The sequence below is a fragment of the Gallus gallus genome, chromosome 4, assembly GCF_016699485.2.
Source record: "Gallus gallus isolate bGalGal1 chromosome 4, bGalGal1.mat.broiler.GRCg7b, whole genome shotgun sequence".
Lineage (NCBI taxonomy): Eukaryota > Metazoa > Chordata > Aves > Galliformes > Phasianidae > Gallus > Gallus gallus.
This window is the reverse complement of record NC_052535.1, coordinates 25,029,270-25,038,872: the sequence shown is the minus strand read 5'-3', so window position 1 is coordinate 25,038,872 and position 9,603 is coordinate 25,029,270. Positions and strand designations below refer to the sequence as shown.

Here is a 9,603-nt window from a genome sequence, read left to right as displayed (position 1 = left end):
ATGATTCTCTCATACAAAGCAAATACTAAGCAATACACGGCAAGTACTCAGGCAAACGAACTTGCTCTACACTTGCCCTTGCTGTCTTTCATTCCATTTCCCCCCCACCCAGCTCTCCAGCCTTCTGGTGTGTCAGCCACACCTCCCACTTGTGGTCATCAGCAAACTTACAGACAGTGCACTCTATTCCCTCATCCAAGTCACTGATGGATATACTGAATAGCACCGGTCCCAGTAGTGACCCTTCAGCCTCCACGAGATACAGGCCTGTATCTACTGCCAGACTCTCCCATTGAGCACAACTCTGGCTTCTTCAGGTTATGGCAAAACACAGCTCTGTAGAACTAAACCAAGCTGTAATCCAGCTGGGGGAATCCAGCACATGAAGAACCTGAATTTCATCATCACTACTGAAAAATCACTTAAATTCTATCATTTCTTTTACCTGGATACACTGCAATAGTATGTTTAGTCATTTATTACATACATTCCTTTTAGAGTATGTAACAATTAAAAAAAACTATGCACAAATATTTCCTATTAAAAACACAGGGAAGATGTATGGAACATTACAGTGCGTATGCTAAATATTGTGCTAAGAACTCACAGGTCAGCGTGGAACTGAGGGCCATCAGTTTTTGAAGAGTGCAGTTACCCTACAAACAAGTGTAGAAAAACAGTCTTGGAGGAGTTTTCAGCAGATTCATGCAAGGTTGTAAAACTTCAGAAAAGTTGAGAAAGCAGATTTGAACAAACATACAGCATTTCTGCACAAATCAGAGCAAGAGGGAGAAAAGAAGTACTAGAAGCCCCCCCCCCAAAAAACCATCAATGTTATAAGCAGCTGCACAAGCAGACAGAATATCAGAAGCTTAACTTTGTTTTCATCAGCATTCACTTCCCACAGCACAGAACCAGTGACGTGCTTTGGTTCTGATTTGCATCGCCTGACCAGGTAAGACGTTCTTCTGAAGTACCTTCTAGCAGTAATTTTAAATACACCCTCAAAGTAACGCAAATCAAAGAGCAAAAGCCACTTCAGTCTCTCTTCTTCAAAAAAGACTTGAGGCATCAATGCTTTAGGTAGGATTACTGTCTACCTGTTCCACCCAAAACAAAGGCAGTTGGGACAGTGCAAGACTCATCTTCCTGCCACGGGCTATGAGGACAGGTTCCTTCTGGTTCTGCTTTGCTGCTGGCACTTTACTCCATTTTGTTGAAGCTCAGAAAGCTCAGTGCATACATACGACTATAAACGTCATAGCTTGCCCAAAGATTCTCATGTCAAGGCCTGTAATCATGTCTGCAGGGCAACACAAGGCAGGCAGGCACTGAGATCTATTACTGTGGTTGTGCTTTGGATATTTTTTGTTTGTTTTTTACTGTTTCATTTCTTCCTTCTCTCAACTACAGTTGGTCTCAGGGGTCAAGATGAAAGACAGAGGACAGGGACACAACAAAATAGATGTTCTGAGCCAAAACCACCACTATATTTGTTACTACATTTGTAGCAGAAAATTACCCACAGCGAGTGCAATTTTATGAATGCAAGCCAAATACCCAACCAATTCAAATAAATTATTACATGCAGATCACTGCTTTGCCCTTAAAAAAGAAAATCACTGATGTTGTTACATTAAACACACCTTAATAGGGTGTTTAAATTGCAGAGGAAAGTATTACTTTAGCAGACAAACTTATTTACTGTGCCAAATTAAAATTAGCTCTTGGGGGATTTTCAAGGATATTCAGTGTTGGTTGGCAGGCCTGAATATCAATCTTTGAAAAGCTGTGCACAGTCTATGCATATTTTTCAAGTCATTCATTGATAAAAAGCTCTATGTCTGTAAAGCTTTAAGTCTGCAAGCCAGCAACCTGCATAAGAAATGAAGAATGTCAATGACGATGTGATTTCAATACAAAAGCAATTAAACCCAACCTAACCCCTAGCTGGTGCTTCCTTGAAAAAATCTCTCTATGTTAAAGAATTTTAGTTCTCCTTCCTCCAAAAGGGTGCAAGATAGAATTTGAAAAGCAATACTGAAAAAGGAAAATAATGTGGACTCATTCTGTATAAACTCTTTTGAGTGTATTAGCTCAACATCATGGATGATGTAAGCTGATGAGGATCATTTCACTGCGCTACAACCTATCTGAAGACAAACAGAACAGTAGAGAAGCTTACACAGAAGAGAAGCTTACTGAAGACAACCAACATTTAACTTGGAAAGCTAAAAAAGAAAAGAAAAAAGAAAAAACAAGCAGCAGCATAGGTCAGAACCAGCAGTTTTCAGCAATGATTATACTTCCTCATCAGATACAGCAATAGGTGTTTATCAGGTAAATATGCATATAAAAACTTAATCACTGTATTAAGGGCAATTAAAACGTGCAATCTTTTCTTTAGATTTCTCACTGTAGATTCCCATTATACAGCTGAAATAGAGCCATCTCAGTCTATCTGAACAAATCAGACATTTAAAGAAAAACACCATTTTTCAGCAGGCGAAACTTCGATCATTACTCCATAAAACAATTATACAAACAACATGCACATATCTTATCAGTTCTAAAGTATATTTGACGGTACTTTGTGGAAAAGTTGACAGTTTTAGATTGACTGGCTGTGTTTTACAGTAGCTGAAAAAAAAATATTTTATTTTCTTCAGTAGGACACAGTTGGAAGTCTGATAGTTCACTGGGTTTGCAACAGGAAACTTATTGTATGGATAAGCCAATCAAACTTCTCCAGAGATGATGTGAAAACAATATACCTCATGTTGGCCCTTTATAGCACTGCTTTAGACAGAAGAAACAAAAATGTGGGTCAAGTAATTAATTTCAGGGGTGGAAGACAGGAAGCTACGAAACATGGCTGAAAAGATGACAAATCATGGAGCACGTGTGCCTGTAACATTTCATACCTTCCCCTCTGGCTGTGAGGCCAGGAAAGTAACAATAAGAATTTAAAAATAAACAGGAGAGAAAAGATCTTTCCAAAATATGCTGCATTATCACTGACCAGATGGCAAAACCTAAAGAGCTAAATACTTGGGATTCTGAGGAGGAAGAATGTAAGGAAAGTCTTCTAGCTCTGTGTTAATTCCACTGCCTCCAAAATAAAGTAAAATATTGAAGTGTTCCACTAACTGAAATACCAGTCTGCCCTGAGTTAGAAACAAGGCCTGTAAGATTTTTCAGATGACATTGAAGAAGTGACAGAAGTCTTTAGCTTCAAAATACATTTTATTAAGAAAAAAGTGAAATACTCAAAGTGGACCACCAGATTAAGATGCTATTAAAATACAAACACAAGGGTCAATAAAAATGAGCACTTTCTTTATGTAGGTGTAAAGAAGGACTACTTTAAGTATGTAAATGAACAGCTAGAGATGGCTACTTTCGCAACACGGTAATCCTTCCAGCTCCATAACCCCATCATCCAGCTGTTGATACAACAAGAACTCTGGTTTACCTTGTAGGTATCGGTTTTGTATCAGAACAGCTACATTTATTCCTTACTTCTTTTTTTTTGAGAGATTATAGTTTGTTTTTTTTTCAAATTTAGGCATCTACTATTTAATGAACACGTATGCAAGACACAAGAGAAGTGTATACATATCTTAGCTTAAAAGGCATCTTTTTCCTCTCTGTTTCATACAGCCAGCGCTCTGCTCTTTTTGCAATTCTTCTTTCTCCTGCCCCATGTTACATTTTCAGCTACAGTCCATTACTCCGCTGTGCAGACTTCAAACACTGATGTGCAGTGCAGCACTGAGGAGTTTCCTGAGTCAGGTTTATTCGTCATTATCTGTAAAAATCACGAGGGAAAGGCAGGGTGAAAAGGACACAAAAGAGAAAACAAGCCATAAAACCCAACAAAACACAACCTGGTTTTACAGAACATAATAGTAAACAATAGTCTGAGTACTTGAAGAATACAAAACTTTTGAGACAGAAGTTCCTCAACATGCTTTTGTCACTTGTCCTCCATTTGCCTTTGTTAGCATATTTTTTTCTTTAAATTGCAAAGGTGGAACTATTTTTTCTTCACAGTTTCATAGGGTACCACAGACTTGTAGAATACAGAATTAGAACCGAAGCTATTAAAAATAGCCACTTGTTCATCAGCACTTCACACAATGAAAGTCAGCTCATTTTTAACAGTATTCACTCAGATAAAAGCTTATAATTTGTATGCCAACATTTCTTCTGCAAATTGGCATTTAAGCCTTTTGGGATTAGCTTTAAAATATCCTTAAATGGCGAAGCATCAAGGAAAAGAAATGGCTAACACTGGTTACCACTTTCTCCCTGTTCTGTGTTGCCAACCCTCCGGATGCCTGACAGACAAGCAACTGCAGTTTATTTTCCAACTAAATAAAGTGGCTGAAAAAAACACTTCTGATGCTTTTCTGTCATCCTTCCATAACACAGAACTTAGACAACACAGTACCGCGTATTCTGACTCTGCAGTGCTGTATCAATGGCAAAGAAAAACTGGTAAACATGAAGAGTAATTTATCCCAGATACAGATTTTTATTTTTAATGATTGTGTTTTTAGAACTGGTTTTTAAGACTTATTTTCCCCATTTCTGTATAAATAGCTTAGCAAGCTGTAATTATTTGACCTCTTATTCACTTGCTATTGCAACATAATTGTGAAAGAAATTAAGAGATGCAGATAGCGGATGTTGGTTGACATGCATTAAAATACTCAGAACTTGAAAACCAGCCCATAGCGATTATTGCACACATTTCTAAAGCTAATATATGATGCTTCCGATTTCTGTAAAAATAACTGACATTTTAGATTTCTATTTTTTCCCCAGTTAAGTCTTTTGGCATCAGAAAACATTACATAACTGCAATTAATCTTTTTGACACGAGACAAAAAGCCAACAGCACTTTCCTCACAGATAGTGGGCTGGGTGGCGTTTCATGAAGTGACTCTGAGTGTCCAGGAACTGTCTACTTGCTCAGCAAGTTGTGCTAACATACGGGAGGGGGCGAGGGGTTGGGTCCCATCAAGTTAAATTCTCTCCATGTATTACTGAGGCACTGCAAAACTAAGATGGATTGTATTGCAGGAAACTGCAATAGAACCACACTGAAAGTAGTTTTGGAAAGAAAAATACTATTTTTGTTAAGAATTTAATTCCTAAAACAAAATCACTTTTTGTTCTGAGAACTTGATTCTAGGCTTCCACCTTCCCAACCTGTGTAACTATTTCAGGCACAGTAATTATACTGTACATTTTCTAAGGCATCTATTATCACAGTTCATTGCACAAGTACATAATCTTAAATCAGAGTGGTCAGCACACTTGAAGTTAGCCACATTGTGTTGTGTAGCTGACCAGCAGTATAACAAAGCATATCCGTTTTTAAAGTATTTAGAACTTATATAAAGAAGTAAGAAGAAACATTAAGACAATCCATCATTGCCAGTAATATTACCTTCCTGGTAGGCTCCATCCGCCATGACCAGGTGAAGTACTTTGGCATATAAGTGTTTGTGTTCATTTCCCAGAATAGTCTGAACTATGCTTGAACAAATATCAATATTTTCATCTTCATCTTCATGTATGGCCTGGGAGAAAGAACAATCCACGTGGTGAGGTCTAAAATAGGTTTAGAATAAAAGAGTTCAAATTTACTAAATGCAGTCTATTGCTAACCCCAAAGCTTTCCTCTTTAATCCAGTGGAATTTTCTGTGTTAATATTTTAGGTGTGCTGAAACAAAAAAGGCTCAAGAAATAAGCATTAATTCTAGCCACACGATGCAATTTGTTACTGGCACACTATGCAGCCCTACATACATTTGTTTTGTTCCCTAAAACAGCTTCCAGTTGAGTTTATTCCACAAACCTTTATTTTATTATAAACTTCAATTAATTTCTCAAAGCCTATTTCCTGTTCCAGGTTGTATCTCAGCTCTTCCAAATGGCTGAAGACACTATCACATTCTTCACATTCACTGGCAATATCTCCATCGCTATTATCTGTAAAGAAAGAAAACAACAGTAAAAGAGAACCAATGAAATAAAAAACCACCAACACCAGAAAACTATTAAGTTATTAAATAAGATGTATAGAAAGCTTTTGATCTTCCCTGAAAGCAAGTTTCAGGCAACTAGAGAAAAAAAAAAAAAAAGATTTATGATCAGTGCCTAAAAAATAGCTGCCATTTAATTTGCAGCATGAACATTTACTTAGATGTTGACCCTCAAGTTCAGAAAACTTCAACTAACATCAGAAAATTTAAGTCTCTGTAGAAAAACTATTATTCAGAACTTTACTCCATTATAATATAAAATGCAAAAGTCTTCTGTGTCATTATTGTTAACATGAATGAATAGCTTCTGAAACAGGTATAACAGAAATTGTACCTGACTGCCATTCTTCATTAAGTGCACTTTCACTGCTGGGGTTATTTTCATCTGCTTCATCCAGCTCTGTACCATTTGTCATGCATTTGATGACGTTAGCCTTTAAAGTAGATTCCTCCTCTTCACTTAATTCCTCACTAGGCTGCTCCCTAAGTAATTGTTCCATTGAGGCCCGGAGTTCCTGCAAATCTGTATCGGCGTCCCCAAACATGCTAAAAGAAAGTGACAAAGACTATATAAAAGTAATGCTTTTCAAGACAAACTCTGTAGGAAGAGTTTGTATCTTTTGTTAAGCCAACAAACAGAAAAGACAGAGTAGCTTTTAGGGGAAGAGAACGAGACAAACATTTGTATACCTAAGACTAATTCTTTTCCTATTACCACTAGATTAATAAAGAAAACTAGCACTTTCTGTAGATCTTTATGTCCTCAGTCCATCACGATGACAGCCCTAATACCACTGTATAATGCCAGACACAGGGAATAAAGTTCTGTCTAAAAGATACCAGACCATCTTGTAAAGGATGATGAGACAGATGATCTATTAAACTTTATTAGTAAGATCAGTTCAAACAACCTTTGTACTCATGCTCTGTTATAAAACCCTGGCAAGCACAGCAATATTAATTATGGTAAAATACTTAATCCAACTCAGACAACCAATGCTAAGATTCTTCTTCAGTCTTTCTCTAAAAGATCGTAGGCTGGGAGAAAGCTGGGCAGAGATCAAGAGGTTCAAGTCTGGAGATGAGAAAACTAAAGATCAGGTAGAGATTGATTACTCTGACTTGGCTAAGCACAAATGATGATAAAGAAACGACAGATACCATTTTTAAAGAAGAGTACAGAAAAAATTGATATAATTCCACAGCAGAACGCTCACTTCACTGAAACACAACAGAAAACGCGAGACAAAAAGCAGCACGTGCACCAGAAGCAGCACTTCAGCACCAGGAATAAGCACAGAATTTGTACCTTTGCTTTATTTGTTCCATCTTTTGTTCATTTTAAGTAGGATTTCAGGGCACTTTCTATATACATGTGGGACAACTGCTAAAGAAGTTACTAAGACCGTCAGCTAATTTTAGTACGTGATCCAATAGGAACAGGCAGTAGGAACCAAGAGTAGAACAGTTTTTAAACACATCCAGGGATGGTGACTCAACCACCTCCTTGGGGAGCCTATTCCAGTGCTTAACAACCTTTTCTGTAAAGAAGTTTTTCCTGATATCTGACCTAAACTTACCCTGACGCAACTTGAGACCATCTCCCCCCATCCTGTCAGCTGTCACCAGTGAGAAGAGACCAACTCCACTCTCACTGTAAGCATCTTTCAGATATTGGAAGAGGGCAATAAGGTCTCCCCTCAGCCTCCTTTTCCCCAAACTAAACAGCCCCAGTTCCTTCAGTCTCTCCTCATAAGGCATATTCTCCAAGCCCTTCACAAGCCTTGTTGCCCTTCTTTGGTCCTGCTCCTGCACTTCCACGTCCTTTCTGTACTGAGGTGCCCAAAACTGAACACAGTACTCGAGGTGGGGCTTCACCAGTACTGAGTACAGGGGCAGGACGACTTCCCTAGTCCTGCTCACCACACCATTCCTGATACAAGCCAGGATACCATTGGCCTTCTTGGCCACCTGGGCACACTGCTGGCTCACATTCAGCCGACTGTCCGTCAGTATACCAAGGTCCCTTTCCATCAGGCAGCTTTCCAGCCTCTCCCCAAGCCTTCAGGGCTGCCTGGGATTGTTGTAACCAAAATGCAGAACCTGACACTTGGCCCTATTGAAACTCATACAGTTTGCCTTGGCCCATTGATCCAGCCTATCCAGGTCCTTCTGTAGTACCTTTCTCCCCTTCCACTCCCTCCGAACTTGGGTGTCATCTGCAAACTTAGTGAGGGTGCACTCAATCTCCTTGTAAAAGATTGTTAATAAAGATGTTAAATAGAAGCGGCCCCAGTACTGAGCCCTGGAGGACAGCGCTCGTGACCGGCTGCCAACTGGATTTAACTCCATTGACCCCAAATCTCTGGGCCCGGCCATCCAGACAGTGTTTCATCCAGTGGAGCATACACCCATCCAAACCAAGGACAGCCAGCTTCTCCATGAGGATGTTGTGGGGGAGTGTCAAAGGCCTTACTGAAGTCCAGGTAGACCACATCAACAGCCTTACCCTCATCTACTAAGCAGGTCACCTTGTCATAGAATGAAATCAGGTTTGTCAGACAGGATCTACCATTCCTAAACCCATGCTGACTGGGCCTGATCCCCTGGTTGACCTTTAATTGGTCCATGATGGCTCCCGAGATTATCCATTTCATAACCTTCCCAGGCACCAAGGTGAGACTGATAAGTCTGTAGCTGCCATGATCATCTTTATGGCCTTTTTTGAAGATGAGTCCAGGGATTAGTAACAAAATGAACGAATTTTAAGGAAATGCTAGAAAGAAATGAAAACCTGAAATCACATAGAATTATCTGGAGAAAAACAGATCTAGGTCTCAGAGTAGGCAGACTGGATAATTTTCATCTCTGCAGACTACTCAAGCTGTAGGGAATAGTCAGCCCAGGGTCAGATTTTGAGGCCCCTGGAAGAATCTGGGGGAATCTAAGGACATCCCAATACCACAGCAAGGAACACAGATGAGTGAGATTCCCAGAACATAAAAAGAAAGGATATATTAAAGAATTCTTCATTTTTAGAAGAGTGGTAGCCATCAACTTTGATCTGTTTCAGGGGAATCTAAAAAGGAAAGACAGACGACAGACTGAAAAGCACCTTGGATGGCGTCAGAGACTATTTTTGCACCTTTGTCTCAAAGCTTGCTGTTGGGCAGACAGATGAGTCCAAGACAGTCTGCACCTTTGCCTCAAGGCTTGCTGCTGAACAACTTCAACAGACAGACAAGCCCAAGAAATCTTTATCTGAAGGCTTGCAGGCCAAAGGCAAGGAGAGATAAGCAGCTGCTACACTGCCGATGAGCTGCCTTTTGTGGGCACATCTTGAGCAAAATAAGCAGACAGAGGACCCACATTGCCCACAGGTGCTGCACATGACTCTAACCTATATGCCCAGGAATGCTGGACAGAGGGCACCTACAAATAAGGAACACTGTGCCTGGTATCCGATGCCCTCTGGCATGAAATATGCCTGCTGCCTGATTCTCCTGGGCCTGCTACCTGAGACCTGCCTGCCTCTCCTAGAGC

At 39.7% G+C, this 9,603-nt stretch overlaps 1 protein-coding gene across 16 annotated transcripts in view; it reads right to left on the bottom strand.

Moving 5' to 3' along the window:
* Positions 1-3,227: 3,227 nt before the first annotated feature.
* NEK1 (NIMA related kinase 1) overlaps positions 3,228-9,603 on the bottom strand; it is a 43,666-nt gene continuing 37,290 nt past the window's right edge. For all 16 annotated transcript variants that reach the window (XM_040699542.2, XM_040699551.2, XM_040699555.2 and 13 more), the window contains 4 exons: positions 6,395-6,606; positions 5,874-6,007; positions 5,462-5,594; positions 3,228-3,811 (listed from right to left, as the gene is read on the bottom strand). In XM_040699542.2, the coding sequence (XP_040555476.1) occupies positions 3,798-3,811; positions 5,462-5,594; positions 5,874-6,007; positions 6,395-6,606 (493 nt within the window). In that variant the 3' untranslated portion in view covers positions 3,228-3,797. The remainder of the gene's footprint in view (positions 3,812-5,461; positions 5,595-5,873; positions 6,008-6,394; positions 6,607-9,603) is intronic.